At 44.4% G+C, this 15,650-nt stretch overlaps 1 protein-coding gene across 42 annotated transcripts in view; it reads left to right on the plus strand.

Annotated features, from left to right (window-relative positions):
- Positions 1 to 10,031, plus strand: part of NDST2 (N-deacetylase and N-sulfotransferase 2) — a 129,630-nt gene extending 119,599 nt beyond the window's left edge. For all 42 annotated transcript variants that reach the window (XM_064430501.1, XM_064430485.1, XM_064430512.1 and 39 more), the window contains 8 exons: positions 726 to 908; positions 1,716 to 1,812; positions 2,898 to 3,021; positions 4,498 to 4,672; positions 4,891 to 5,061; positions 6,459 to 6,568; positions 8,018 to 8,120; positions 8,275 to 10,031. In XM_064430501.1, coding sequence (XP_064286571.1) covers positions 726 to 908; positions 1,716 to 1,812; positions 2,898 to 3,021; positions 4,498 to 4,672; positions 4,891 to 5,061; positions 6,459 to 6,568; positions 8,018 to 8,120; positions 8,275 to 8,400 — 1,089 coding nt within the window. In that variant the 3' untranslated portion in view covers positions 8,401 to 10,031. The remainder of the gene's footprint in view (positions 1 to 725; positions 909 to 1,715; positions 1,813 to 2,897; positions 3,022 to 4,497; positions 4,673 to 4,890; positions 5,062 to 6,458; positions 6,569 to 8,017; positions 8,121 to 8,274) is intronic.
- Positions 10,032 to 15,650: the final 5,619 nt, after the last annotated feature.

Consider the following 15,650-nt stretch of genomic DNA (forward strand, 5'->3'; position numbering starts at 1 on the left):
TGCCACTTTGCCCAAGGATGTTAAAGCTTGGGAGGACAGTTTTCATGGGCTACCTGTGCTGAAGGTTCTTGCAGGCTAAAACGTACCAGCTGGTGTCTGTTTCTAGGACAATATCCTACTGCAATGTCTCTTTGCAGTCCCTGTCAGATCCCCAGACACCCAGTTTATTTTTTAAAGTGGGAGTTGCCAGTTCCTTTACATTTGAGATGTCAACTCCAAAGAGAATGAAAGCTGATGGGCTATGGGCCCAGGAAGGACTCCTGTGACAACCATCCCTGTGCTGTGTGGCCTGGCCTGCAGTGTGGTGCCCCCTCCCTGGCCTGCTGCCCTGCTGTAGCAGACTCTGCAGCTCAAGAGGTTGCCCTGGTTGTGCCCTGGGGAGGAAAATGGAAGCCCCTGTTTTCCCATGAAAGAGGCTTTGCAAGGTTTTTGACTAGTAGGGAGTTACTGACTAAGCCTCGTTCACCAAAATGTCCTACAGCCACTTGAATGGCATTTTGAAACTGTTATCATGACCCTGCACCATTCCCAAGGATTACTGAGAGGTTTGTGACTCTCCTCTCCTGAGTTCTTCTTGTCTTCCAAGCACTGTTTCCTGACAGATGGATGTTTGTCAGCCAAGACAGTCTGAGTTGTGAACAGCTTCTTGCTGACCATGGAATCAAGCTAGGCAGAAAGAGTTCTGTTACCTGATTCACCATCATCCCATGTCTTTTTATTTTCAGATCAGCATCTTCATGACGCACCTATCCAACTACGGGAATGACCGTCTGGGACTGTACACTTTTGAGAGCCTGGTCAAGTTTGTGCAGTGCTGGACCAACCTTCGCCTGCAAACATTGCCTCCAGTCCAACTTGCAAAAAAGTACTTTGAAATCTTCCCACAGGAGAAGAATCCCTTGTGGCAGGTGAGAAGGCAGCTTTTACTGCTCCTAGTGATTTTGTAAGACGTGTATCCCACATTTGAAGTGTAGCAAGACTGCTGATCCAGAGTGCAGAAGGGTAAAGCATAAAGCTTTTAGGTTTAACTTCTGTGGCTTCAGGCAGCCTGTGGCAAATGGCAAGGTGGAAGGGATGGGGAGGGGAGTAGGAGCAGTAGGACACGGTCACAGTGTGAGCGTAGGGACAGGGATTGACTGTCATACATGACCAGGGGCCAGCTTGCAGGCATTTAGTCATTAAAGGGCTTGTATTAGAGCAAGCTGCTGTGAAATGTAAAGTGTGCAAGCAAGAGCCCTGTTTGGTGCTGGAGGAGCTTGCAGGCATGTTAATGTGATTAATCTCAAAGTAATTTCACACTGCAGAATTCATGTTCATTAAATAAAAACACGCTTATTCCATTTTATCCCAGTGCAGCAGCTCTCTGCATGGTAATGAGCAGATGAAATTAACTGAAGGTGATAGAGTTGTCTGTCTGCCAGAAGTTCACAGATGCTGAGCTGTGCTGTCACGGTGGCCCAGCCCAGTATGGCTACATAGGGCAAGGCCTGTGGTTAACACTCTCAGAGGGACTTTGGATCCTGTGTCACTGGAGCTTTTGAAAATAGTCCCCAGTGTTTTTACTTAACACTTGATGCCTGGCAGAGCAGCAGTGTGGCTCTGAAGTGTTCTTCATATGCTAATAGCATTTTCCCAAGAGGACTGGCCCTTCCAGCTTTTCCTCCCCTTGCCATTACCTTCTGTGGTAATGCTTAATCTCATCACTTGTGCTACAGAATCCCTGTGATGATAAAAGGCACAAGGATATCTGGTCGAAAGAGAAAACATGTGATCGACTCCCCAAGTTCCTCATCGTGGGACCTCAGAAAACTGGTAATGTGAATACTGTTATACAGACTGTGGCTTCCATCTCACTCTTGCAGAGAGCTGGAAAGGTCCGTGCTGTAGATCTGTATGGCTGCCCTTTGCACTTTGTCAGTACTCTTCCTCCCTGGCACTGTGCTTGGCTTGCCCGAACTGTTTTGGCTTTCCATGTAAGCTCAGAGAACCTGTGACCTTAGTGTGTCACAAACAGGCTGTCAGCAGGACTAAGCACACACACTTAGCAAACGTTACAATGAATGTCCCCTAGTGCTTTTATTGCTGCAGATCTGTGTACCCACTGCATGCTCCATGTCACTGTCATTGGGAGGGAGAGAAACTCCTTTGTCTGATCTCTGTCACCACCTTTTAACTGCTGTGGCATTGTGGTTGGCAGTGACATAACTGTATACACTGTACTGATGAGGTCCTTTCTAGGCTGAAGAGAGCAAAATCTCTTCAGCTAAGCCAAGTCTTCAAGCCTTGGCTTTCTGTGTAATGCAGTGCAATAGCAGTACCAACAATCCACAGCAAATGGTGATCCTGGACTTGGAAAAGCTTGTCCCAGGAGAGCTGCTGTCCCCTGGCTGTCACTGGGAAGCTCTGATGGTGTGTGTGCAGCATGAACCCTCCTGTATCGTGACCCAGGCTAGTTGCAGGTGGCTCAGTAAGAGTGGGGTTAAGAGAAACATCTGCAGCAAAGTCAGGACAAGGCATCTCTGGTGGAGTTCTCACCCCAGGACACTAATGTAGTCCCTAGCACACCTCCTGCCCAGGCCACCTCTCATGTGACAGGTTTGCGTCCTGCCGCCTGACGGTGTGGCTGTGCCACTGGCATGGGAGTAGCTGGCGTGGGTGGCAGATGCCTTGTAAAGGAGGCAATTCAAATTGGCTGCATGAGTTCAAATGTGGATTGAACTTGACTGAGTAGTGCTTGGTGGCACTGCGGTTGTAACCTGCATGAGTTACGGGGTTGGTCAGCTACAAAGCAGAGGAGTGTGCCCATCTGGGAGCTGTTTCTTGCAGTGTAGGTAAGCCTTTAATTCAGCCAAAGCACTATGTGTGACCCAGGTCCCATTAACTGGTTCCTGTTGCAGGCACAACAGCTGTGCACTTCTTCTTGACCATGCATCCAGCTGTCACCAGTAACTTCCCAAGTCCATCCACCTTTGAGGAGATCCAGTTTTTTAATGGCCCCAACTATCACAAAGGAATTGATTGGTAAGAGATCTGACACATGTTCTTCTGTGATATGGTGCACACATGTTGCCTTCTCCCAAGTCTCTCTGTATGTCTGCCTCATCCCCCTTAGCAGCTTCTCTGTTTCTGAACAGCTGTTTTCCTGCATTGTTCGGTGCATGCTTTCTGTTTTCCTGGTAACCCAGCTGTGTAGTCCCAGGAGCAGCGCATGTAGTTTCTCATTTTACTGACTCTTCTCCGGGAGAGTTGTAGGTATGATTTAGCTTCAAAAATTCAGCAAGTCTTTGTTGAATGCACTGCTGTCATGAAGTTACTTTTACTTTGACATGTAAAACAGACAACAGTGTTCTCATTACAAAGTTCTTCATGGTTTCAAAGTTAAAACACATTATACTGGAGGGGAAAACCTCCCTGCTATTGTTCTCAGGCCTTGACACTTAGAACCGCCACTGTGCTCCTTGTGCTGACTCCAGTATCCACATGTATACCTTGGTGTTTACATGTAGAAGTTTCCACCTGGCAGGCAAATTCTAGCATCACCATGACACTATTATGCCACTGTGTTTCTAGGGAGAGAAAGTTTAAAGGTGTTTCTTAGTCAAAGCAGTAGCTTTGGCTGACAGTGGCCCTGGCCTCCCTTGTGTGTGGCTCTGAGGGCTGGCTGTGTGGCACAAAGACATTCTGGGATTTTTTTTACCCACGAGTTGTGGGAGATGGACTTCTCTAATCATTTAGGGGACTTTTGAAAAGACACTGGAAGATGGTTAGTCCTTGAGCAGAGCTCACAGAGGACAAGCACTACAGAGCAGTTGCACTAGCTGAAAGGTTAGAAAGTGAAGGCTTCTGTGCACATCCCCTGGGAAAGTCCTCCAGATTGATCTAAGTGTGGCATCACGTGCAGGGTAGAATCTTTGTATTTAACACGGAATTTGTGTTTGTTGTACAGCTTAGATTTGCACACATCAGCTTTCCAGTGCTTCACAGTCCCCTGCCTGCCTTACCCTCTTACCCTGTTAATCAAATATCTTACAGTATCCATGTTACTCATTCAACAAGCTCCTGTGAGACAGGGCAGAGCTCTTTACCCTGTACCTCAGCTAGGGACTGAGGTACAAAGAGACAAATGCTTTAGGCAGGTTTAAGTGAGTGGTTGGTGACAAGGCAGGCAGACAGTTCTGACTTTTGTACAAAATGTCTTCCCTACTAAAGCTTGCAAGTGGGACCTTGCCCTCAGGTTTTTCCTTCCACTGCCCAGGTACTTGGGGAACACACTCTCAGCAAAATACTTTCTTACCTTTGTATCATTTCTCAACTTTCTTTGCCATGTGCCACCACCCCTTTTTGAATCACGCCTCTGCTATGTCTGCACTCCTTTGCATTACTGGAGAGGTGCAATTTTCTTGTAGCTGTGTCTGTTGAAGAGGAGTAAGGGCATCATGGGGCTGTGGCTTTTCTTGTTGGGCCATGCTGCTCACCAGCATCCCATCTGTTTGGCAGGTACATGGAATTCTTTCCCATTCCTTCCAATGCCAGCACAGACTTCATGTTTGAGAAGAGTGCCAATTACTTTGACACAGAGGTGGTACCAAAACGTGGTGCAGCCCTGCTGCCTCGAGCCAAAATCATTACTGTTCTGATCAACCCTGCTGACCGAGCCTATTCATGGTATCAGGTAACTTCCCTGTGCTGTGCTGGGGTAAGGGCCACAGAGATATTTCAGCAGGGGGAGGAAGAAAGCCCATGGATGTGCTTCCCTGGAGGAGGCAGGTTCCCTGCAGGGTGTGGACAGATTCACATACAGAGGCATTGGTGGGTGGCTGTGCTGAGTCATCGGGGTCTGCACAAGGCGGAATCATGTTCCTGCTGCTGAATTCAGCTTGTGTTTTTCAGCACCAGCGTGCTCACAACGACCCTGTGGCGCTCAATTACACCTTCTACCAAGTGATCTCTGCGAAGTCCCAGGCCCCGCAGGAGCTGCGCAACCTGCAGAGCCGATGCCTGTTCCCCGGCTGGTATTCCACTCACCTGGAGCGCTGGCTGACGTACTATCCCTCTGGGCAGGTAGGAGAGCTTCTTCTGGAGCCCCTTGCACGTTTAGTGTAGAGGAGAGGGGAGCAAACTGATTCATGAGCATGTGCTGCCCCCATAATTTTAATTTTACCTTCTTTCTTGTCTTTTGGAACAAAAGCCACTACTTCCTTTCTCCTGTTATGAGTGGGTAAGAAATCAAACTTGAATACTCCAATTTTGCACTTTATTGCATTTGTAAAAGGAAATGAGTGCACGAGGATACCACGATCTCCTAGAAAGCTCCACAGTACTGGGAATTTCAGCAAGAACAGCAGTGTTAGCACTCCCTTCCTTTCATCTTGGCAGCTTGCAGTCCAGGGACCCTCTTCAGGCTCAAAAGGTCTTGAGCCACTTGCTGTGGTTTTGTTGCTTTACAGAGAGGCTTGTGGACTCTGCCTCTTGTTAGTTCCCATGTTGTGAAGCCTTTAGCTGTCTGCTGAAGGGAAAGTTCACTGCAGAGATGTCAGGATTTGGTGTTTTGTGTATAAATTTGCAAAAATGCAAATGAATAGATAGTGTAGACTGTTTTGGTCTCTAAATTCTGAAGAGGTTTCTAAACTGTCTAAGATATCTATCATCCATCTATCTATCTATCTATCTATCTATCTATCTATCTATCTATCTATCTATCTATCTATCTATCTTTGTCTGTATAGAGATATATGTGATTCCTGTGAGTCAGGATATGTTTTTTCAATTTCTTTCTGTGGCTGGGGTTATTCTTAAGACAGTCTGTAATCCAGCAGAGGTTTGTAACATCCATTTGGTCTCTTATTCTCTGCCAAAACAGCAGAGCCTGAACTGTACATGACAGATCTGTCAAGACTAAAAGAGACATGGTAAAGTATTCTTAGGCTTGTATCTCATTGCCTTACTATTCCTGGAGGTTATTGCTGTGTGTAATGATGGAGCCAAACACACACCTCCTTGTTCTTACTGCAGCTCAGTCTTCAGTTCATGTGACTATTGCTCCGTTCTGTTTTTTGGAGTAGATAATTATTAGCACAAATGTTGTTCATTGTCTATGAGACATGCAACAGGAGAATACCTAGCACAATGGTTGGTGACAGCCAAAAAAAAAAAAGGGTTTCCAGAGACAATCTGTACATGCTGCTCCTGGGCCCTCACACTTAGTTACAGGGCATTTGGCCAAAGACAACTTTATTAAGCAAGCCTGTCATGATGTACTGTTATATGGTATTTGTGGCCCATATCATAACTTCTCTATCTCTGGTGACAAATGGGCTACATCCCCCCACTGTGTTGTTCTAGAACAGACAGATTTTGGCTGCCTGTACACACAGGCCAGGGCAGCTGGAGATGGAGAAAGCTCACAGGTGTCAGTCAGCACAAGCTGGCAGAGGCTAAGGCAACTGTTCTCTTTTCAGCTTCTCATTGTGGATGGTCAGGAGCTGAGACACAACCCTGCCTCTGTAATGGACAACATCCAGAAGTTCTTGGGAGTTACGCCACTCTTCAACTACACCCAGGCCCTCAGGTAGGGAAATAACTCCATTTGGGGACAATGCTTTCTCAGCCAGGACGCCCGTCATTGAAGGAATATTTTTTTGTCTCTGATCACAAGATCTGCCAAGATTTCACAGTTATGCCTAACCCTAAAATTAGATTCAGATAGCATGAGATGCTTTGTGGAGACTGGAATCACACCTTGGTGTTTCCTGAAATTATAGGGGAAGGACAAGGTTCTGACACTGTAATGGAGAAGAATGCAGTTGTTTACACAGTAACTATGATGTTTTTTCCATTTGGTCTTTGTATTTCAGAAAAGGTGCTGGAATTACTAGCACTCCTTATGCTTTCTGTTATACCTGTATCTGTAAAAAGTAAAGGAGGTATGATGTGTGACAATCTGCTCATATCTTCACCCAGATGGAGATTAGGGCCACACTGCACAGTTTTGAGGTAAAGAACCTGTTATTAGAGATGATGTGGATTTGACAGGTGCCTAGAGCTGTCTGAGGGAGCATTAGCAGAGGCACCATCCCCCTGCTACATTTACAGGATGTTACTGAGCCGTGACTCTTGCCCACACTGCATGTACAGTTAATGTGACTACATTAAGTGCTGTTGAAGGTGTACTGTGGCCACACCAGTGTTCAGTGGAAACTCTGCAAGCCCACTGAAGATGCTGTATATGGTTCTTTGCAGCTGAAACCTGTTTTCACATCTTCTCTGCTGTCACAGCCTATGCCAGCTGTGGTGGGATGGTGGGCGGGGATGCATGCATGCAGACACAGAACAGTTGCCCTTTTCTTTCACAGTAAAGAGAGGACAAGTAATTCAGTTCTCCCCCTACAGCTGTTTCCAAAGGGGTAGCACACAGCTCCTCAGGGGGGAGCAGATTTAGAGAAAGGTCAGGTTACTTGAAAGCTTCACTTGCTGCAGCACACGTGCTGATGGTGAATGGAGTGTCTACAGCAGAGGTACTGCTGGTACCCCTCAGCCAGGGTCAGAAAATAAATGGGATTTGTCAGCTTGCCTCCAGTTTCTTCAGGGGACTTGCTCAAAGCTCACCTTTGGCCAGCTGAAGGGACAGACCAGGCCAGATCGAGACATGGTTCCCAGCATTGCCTCATGCCTGTCTTTTAGCAAGAAAAGAAATACTTGACTCTTTATAAACAGTCAGGGGATTCTCTAATACTCAACTACAGTGAGGAGATTTAAAATAATTTACATACACCAAAAAACGGATTATTATCTTTCCCCTCAGCTGAACAGACAAATTGTGTAAACATATTACATCTGAAATTTGCACAAAGCTGAAACCATCATGTCTGTAATAGATTTCTTGTCAAAGTAGTCCAGTGCTAAAAAAATCCAAGGAACAAATATCACAAAATAAATAGGTAAAGCACTGAAAAAGAAAATAACTATGCTGCTAATTTGGTATGTGGCTGTATCTTTCAAAGATAAATGTCTTTTTCAGATTTGATGAAGCAAAAGGATTTTGGTGCCAGCTGCTAGATGGAGGAAAGACTAAATGCCTAGGAAAGAGTAAAGGAAGGAAATATCCTGATATGGATTCCTTGGTGAGTAGCTGTCTCACATCTCCTGGCAACAAGAGTAGAAACATCCCAGCAAACCCTCATGGATTTTCCTACCATCTGTCCTGGATGACCTGTGGAGCATGTGGTGAGGGTAACATCTTTCATGCTTTCATGTGGTCTTTTTTTTCCCACACAGTCACGACTCTTTCTAAGAGACTTCTACCGGGAGCACAACATTGAATTATCCAAGCTGATGAACAGGCTGGGGCAGCCCCTTCCAACCTGGCTCCGAGAGGAACTGCAAAACTCCAGCTGGAGCTGAGAGGGACTCCCCGGCCCCCAGTGCCATTGGGATGTGTGGTGCTCCAACCTGTGCTATGATGCCATCTCCTGTCAAGCCAAAACAACTGGACAAAGGAGCAGAGAATGTGCATGTGGAGTCTTGCCCCACCCTTGGAAAGGGCTGCTGCCCTGACACTGCCTTGGGGCATAGAGTGCAGGTCACATTCTTGAGTATTAATGGTGTGCTACTACAATTCAACTTTTACTTACAGGAAGGATTTGAAATGCCTGCCCTACTTAGAGCAGGGGAGGGAGCAGAGTTAAGACTTTGTGTATTTTTAAATTACTTTTCTCAGTCTATGAAACAGGCACGAGCTGGAGTTAATCTGTTACTCCTCTGAGCCCAGAAGTAAAGGCTGAAGAAGGGAGACAATTGAGCCCACTGCTGAGAAAAGAGCAGCAGCCTAATAAAAGGGGAATCTAGTGCAGTGAAGCCCAGCTTTTATCCATAGTCTGTTTGGCACCGTGAGGTCCAAGAACGCCTTGTTCCTGCCCATGCTCACTGCTTACAGTGCCACTGCGTGGGGATGGTGGGGACTGCGGGGACAGGGAGGGACAGGTAACCTTGTTTCTCCTTATCTGCCGTGCCTGGGGTGTGATACAGTGTCTGGTGACTCTGGTCAATGAAGTGCTTTGTAATCTTAGAGAAAAGGTTTGCCACATGTGGCAAAGTTGCAAGTATTTCTCTGCAGGGACTAAAGACATTTCAAAAGATAACCAAGGAGCAGTAATGTCCCTGTAGAGCACTTGGGAAGTGTGCGTAAGTGCAGCACAGCAGTGGGGGGGAGGCAAAGCTCAGGTATTGTAAAATAAGGCTGATGTTACAGCTGAAAGCAGGCAATTCAGTTCCCCATGTCTGATCAGCTTAAAAAAAATCCAGCAGTTCCAGCGCCCCTACCACACAGTCCAGTTGCTAGCATTGTTTTCATCTTCTTGCACACCAACAGTCCAAGGAGAAAATGAAAAAAAAACCAGTTAAAAGTAAGTATTGTTAAGGGACGGCTTTGCACCAGAAGTGGATTTCTATGCCTAAAAGGGGTTTCTGCATATGGTAAAGTAAGTACACTAAGGTACTTTGTCTCCTCCTGCAGTTACTGGATAATTATTCTCAGAGAAAATCCTCCATCTTGGTTGTATATATTTTCTTTGACCCCTCCTTCCCAGGCACAGGTGGTCCTTGGAGAGTGCTGCAGAGGGGCAGGATCCACATGAAGTTATGGAAACTTCCACAACTGTCACAAGCCACTTCTCTGTCAACCAGAAAAGTTGCTTCAACTGAGCTTTTCCATTGAGCCTTAGGTATTGTGTATTTCAGAATGAATGGTGCATTTACCATTGTATGTAAATGTATATAGTATGCAATATAGTATTTTATTTCATGTGCCCTTGGAAAGGGTTATTTTGTGCAGCCAAAAAACGGATGGAAAGACTAGAAACCCCTTTCCCTGTTAAGAGAGAAAAGCCTAACTTCCTGCACTTGATTCATGTATAGCATCATTCACATTGAATGATAATGAAGAAATTCTTGGCTCTCGAAGCTGAGCACATGTGTCTCAATAAAGGCTAGAAGTAGTAGTAAGTGGAGATTCAATAAATGTACTACTTATTTTTCTTCTTTGTGATGATTTGGAGTGGTGTCATGGCCCCTACACTGGTACAAGGGTAAGAAAAACTGAAAATCCTCCTCCAGGCCTTAAAGCTGGTATTTGGAAAGGCAACAGTGGTGTTTGACTTACATTTGAAACAAGGCAGAAGCAGTGTGGTACAGCTTGTAGCCAGCCTGGAGCTTGAGATTCATTCTTACTGGTTTGCAACAGTGGTGACTTTGGGGCCATTCTTGGCTCCTGCAGTTGTTTCCAGCTGCTGTGTCTGCCATAGCAGAGCTTGGCTCTGTCCCTCCTGTCCAGGTGTGCCTGGCACAGCAGACCTTACAGTAAAAACTGGAAGGAAAACATTGTTTGAGTAGTCATGTTTGTGAGAGCATTGTAAAACAGTCCCACAGCTCTCCCTCCACCAGACACTTCACAAATAACCCTGGCAGCAGCAAGGCATTTTCACATGCTGCCACAGGAGGTGGAGGATCCCAGGACCAATGACTGTGCTGCTCCCTTAAATGTTTTCCTGCTCTTAATTCATGATAGATTGTCACACAATCACTTTGTGCTTTACCTCAGACTATGGTACATCTTTGAGGAGAGGCCCAGTAAAAATAAATGTGTATGAGGAATAAACATTGGGAGGGGCTCAGTAAGTCAGTGTTACTTTACTGGTAATAGTTTGTCACTCAAGGTAGCAAATGGCAACTTGGAGTCTCATTATTTCTTCCCTCCCCAGGTTGCTTAATTTCTGTACTGCACTAGTTCTTTCTGCTTATGCCAATGACAAACAAAGCACCTGCTATGGTCAGCTCTAAATACAGGATGGCCTTACCTGATGAAGAGCTGTTTTCAAATCTGCTACCTTTCTCTGACAGAATGCAGAAGCTACCTGTGTTCCAGACATCTCTTCAAAGCTGTGGAACCAAACACTGCCTCCTAAGAGAAGCATGTATAATATCAGAAGCTCTGTGATATCAAAAAGCCAACAACACCAATCTTTTTTAGTGGGGGACACTGGGTGCTAGATACTGATCCATTTGGCACTAAAACATTCCAGATCCTCACACTTCCAGAGTAGAAACAAACCTCACCTTCTTGCCTTACTGCTGCGTGGCAGAAGTTCATGGTAACCAGTTCACTTCTAAGACAAAGGAAAATGATAAGCACGAAACAGGACCTTAAGGGTTTTTTTTGGTAATGTATTAAAAAAAAAAAACAACTTTAGTCTGAGGCAACTCCTATTTAAATAGGAGTAATTTGACCCAGGAATCAGAAGGCCATGTGATTCTTACAGCCAGGTGCATGAAAGGTGAAAACTGGCAAAACAACAATAGGAATCTCTTTGTAGCTTGTGCTTGTAAACCACCTCAGAAATTCAATCAGGAAGATACTTAAAAGTTGTCTGCTGCCTCTTTTTAGTCAGCACAACATTCAGGAAACACTGGCATGAATCTCAACTAGAGGGTGAAGACCTTCTAAGGGAACTGGAGAGTTTCTCTGTAGGTGGCAGCATGTATCAATTCTACACAAAAAGCTGATCAATGAAAATTGCAATTTTCATTGGATGACAGCATTACAAAGACAAATATTCCTCACAGAAACCTGCAGCTCCTGGAAGTCAGAATCTAACACAGAAACACACAGGAATCTAACAAGCCACTTGATCAACCTCATCCTGATGTTTTTCAGCCCTTACACTCAGTTGGCAACAGTCCTACACCTGTAGGAAAAAAAAAAATAAAGAAAAGAAAATCCTTTGATTCCTTGCTATCATTTTGCTGTATCATTAGTAACATGGCCAGAAAAGTACGATAAATAGGTCCAAATGTGCCAAATGAATCAAACAATGCTGAATCCTGAGGGACTCCTGGCTGCCATGGTGCAGCTGCACACAAGACACCACCACAGTAGCAGCCAACACGTACAAGTGTTTTCAGGCTGCCTCAATCCAGGAATCTCATCCCCCATCACACAGTAGAACACAGATGGAACACCGGTACCTTCTCTCCATTTATCAGTTTGTGTGTTCCTTTTTTCTTAAAGGCTTGTGGGGGTTAAAAACCACAACAAACCAAGTTAATATTCACCTCTGAAACACTTAGCAGGCTGTTTTGCTACAAAGAGTATTCCTGACACATCTCCACTAGTCTATGTAGAAATAAGGAATATATTTTTAGCTTTAAAAAGTGGCTTTCTTCCAAGACTTGGTTTCTCACCTTTCTCATCTCCACAATGCTTGTAAACCAGCAGGTCCATAGTGGTGACACCATTGCAGCAGTCAGAACCCAGCTTGTGGTTATGTCACTTACAGTGACAGGATCATAAATCAGGCTGGGTCATAACCCCACGTCACTGGAAAAGGTGCTTTTCAGGACTTAGAGAAAAAGTTCTTGGCTGACTTAAATGAGGCAATGTAATAGGACATGGAAGGAATTGTCAGGGACCCAGTCCCTGTTTACAATGCACACTATGTACATATACCAGATATGTACTAGATTTAATGCATTTCCACCATTTTCCCCTTAAAACTCACAACTCCTTCATGGCAAAAAAGGAATTGTGCAGTACAGCCTGGACAGCACTGAGTAGTTATGAGTACTGTAACTGGGAGCAGACAATGCCCTCAAGATAAAAAGTCCCTTGTTTATAGAGCACAATCAGTCTTTACAAGAAGCAGAAACACTGTTCAATAATGGCAGCTCCTGACAGCACACACAGTTCATCTGCATGGTGCCCTCAGGGAGAGCACGCACCAGTCCTCAGCTCAAGTGAAAACCCTCACCCAGAACAGCCCCAGCTGCACTTCCAGCTTCCACAAATTAATGCTACTTTGGGAGAGGTGTGTCCACCATCCTGCCCCAAGTGCAAATACAAATACCCTTAAAATGGAAACTGGAAGCAGAAATAAGTTCAAAAGTTACATTTGAATTATGCTGGGGGCAAAGAGATAGTGAGGGGGAGGCAGTTAAAAAAAAAAAAAAAAAAAAAAACAAAAAAAAAAAACCCAAAAAAACCACCAACCAAAAGACCCTGCCTTCACCATAATCATGGTCAATGGCACTTAAATTCAGGCACAGAAAGAGAAACCACAAAATATCTTAAATAAACTGTAGTTGAGAGCCATTTGGTCTATGGTTTAAAAGGGTTTAAAAGAAAACTACGACAGTCATGGTAAGCAAATGCTGACAAGTCCTGATGGCCCAACCTTTTACTTTCTGCACCTCAGTTTAAAAAAAAAAAAGGGGAAAAAGAAAAAGGAAAAAAAAAGTAGTAGCAGACTACTGTGAGAACATCTCTCTTTTGGCACATTCTCCTCCCAGTCACATCCTGAAAAATTCATTTTTATATGCTGCCCGTCTCTTAATGTCTAGGTAAGAAAACTACAACTTTTCTGCCTCTTATAGAAAACTATTCTAAATTTATGCCATTTTGTTACAGCTGACAACTTTGACCAAGAGGTGGTGAAGAACTTCATGGGTACTTCAATGCTTACCCCATTTCCACTGACTGAGGTTTCCAAGGCTCCACAGAGCACTCCAGCACTGTGTAGCAATAGCCAAGCTGCTGCTAAATAAGCTGGGAAAGAGAAAGCTGTATTCTGCTCCAAAGTACCACAGCTCCAGGCTTGATAAAAACCAAACCCAAGCAAAAAAAAAATTTAAAACTTAAGTTTCAACATCTCTCCAGAAGGCTAGTTCTGAATAACTCTCCAAAAACCAAAATAAAAATCCCAAATAAATAGTAAGGACTGTAAACAAAACTAGGTAGGGGGCTTTTCAGCTAATTACAGCCATACCTGTTGCCAGGCATGTCATTTCTTTACAGGGCAGCTCAAACTCACCTTGTTCATAGGCTGTAAAGACACTGAAGTTCAAAGGCAAATACTGTTCTGTTAACTCATATTCCTGGAAAGTGCCTCCAAAGGAAAATTTTCACAGGCAAGAAGGATAGTAATAGGTGAACATGTCTAGAGATGGAGACACTTCATGCGTTGCTGGGAAAGTCCTAAAGAACATTTACTCCAAGTGAGTAAAAAACATGTGTTAACTGAAAAAACACACGTTAACTGAAAGTCAAAGGAAATTTGAGTTGCCTGCAACCTCTTTTAGAGGTCTTCTTCTGAAATGTCTTTTCAGAACTTCTAAGCCGATATATTTTTCCCACTCCTGGAATACTGACTGACTAACAAGACTGCAGTGGGCACTAATTGTTCTTTTTTAACAGGGCTCATCCCATCTCTTATAAAGGAAAAATACCTCAATAACCTCACAGCCACATGGCAATAAAAAACATCATCCTCTCTTTCCTCACTTTCTTCTGTCTCTGCTCAGATATATTTCATGGGACTTGGCTCAGGAACAACAACAAATTACCACACACAGTGGTCTGACAACTCTCCTGCTCAGGGTGTAAGCGTATTTTTCCAATCAACATCACAGATGAGGCTCTGACATTTCATTTCCCTATTCAATCCAAATCCTTAATGCTACAAGTCACTTCTGCTCCTGATACTTAATATTCAGCTCTTTTACCCATTTCCCTTCTGGTTCTTTCCTTCTAAAACATGCTGCCTTCTCTTCCACAGATTTTCCCCTATAGCATTAGAAAACATTAGACTTTATTAGACAACTCATTTTTCTCTATGCTCCTTTCACAATTCTGAACATGCAAGAACCAGAGCACAGAAAGTGTTCTAGGAACCCAAACCTTCCACACATCATTAGGCTGTGCTCTCCAGTCAAATCCAAAAGTTTTGCCAAGTAACAGACAGCTCATAATCAACACAGACTTCAGTTTAAAAAACACAGAGCCTAACCCATTATTACGATCATCTGCATTTCTAGTTAGCATGCAACTAGACACCTTATGGAGGAACACAAGGAGCTATAAGGACATCTTTAAATAGTTACTGCTGCACAATCAGAAGTAGAGGAACCTAAGCCATACTCTCTGGTCTGTGCAGTACACAAAGCCAAATCCAAAGAGCCTGTTCATCTCTCTTGCCCTGTGCCTATGATTTACTTTATTCTTTAAGAGTATCATTGAAAATGTCAAACAGGCACATATTTCTAACTTGCAGAAACGAAAACTCATTGGCTAAACCCAAGTAAGAAGCAAAATACATTACTGCTGAGAAATGGGATTCTTAGCATCCATGAGTCATTTAACTTCCACTTTAAAAGCCCTGAAATGTATGTGCTTATACACTTAAGCTATCTAAATTCAATTTTCTGCAACATCATCCCTACTAGATATCTTTCATAGTCCACCAAATAGCTCTCTAAATACATGGGAGCAGCTGGTGTTCTGCACAATACTGGGGAAATACAAGGCTCTGCATTATCACACAGTATCAAGGCTAGAAAAGGAACCCAGTGACTGACAGAACTGTAGGAAGAATATCCCAGGCTTACCACCAACTCCCAATACCCATCAAGCATGGACCTCAGCCTCCGCAGAGGCAGGTCACTGTCAGAGCAGTACCAGGCAGGAAACCTTTGGGCCCCAGCTTGTGCTGGATTGCTGCTCCCCAGAGCACAGCAGTCACCTACCAAGGCTCACAGGAGCTCCCATGACACACAGCTGGCCAGCTCCTTCAGACTGCCAACATCATAGAAGAGAGAAGAGTCAG

Source organism: Passer domesticus, chromosome 8 (assembly GCF_036417665.1).
Source record: "Passer domesticus isolate bPasDom1 chromosome 8, bPasDom1.hap1, whole genome shotgun sequence".
NCBI classification, from domain to species: domain Eukaryota; kingdom Metazoa; phylum Chordata; class Aves; order Passeriformes; family Passeridae; genus Passer; species Passer domesticus.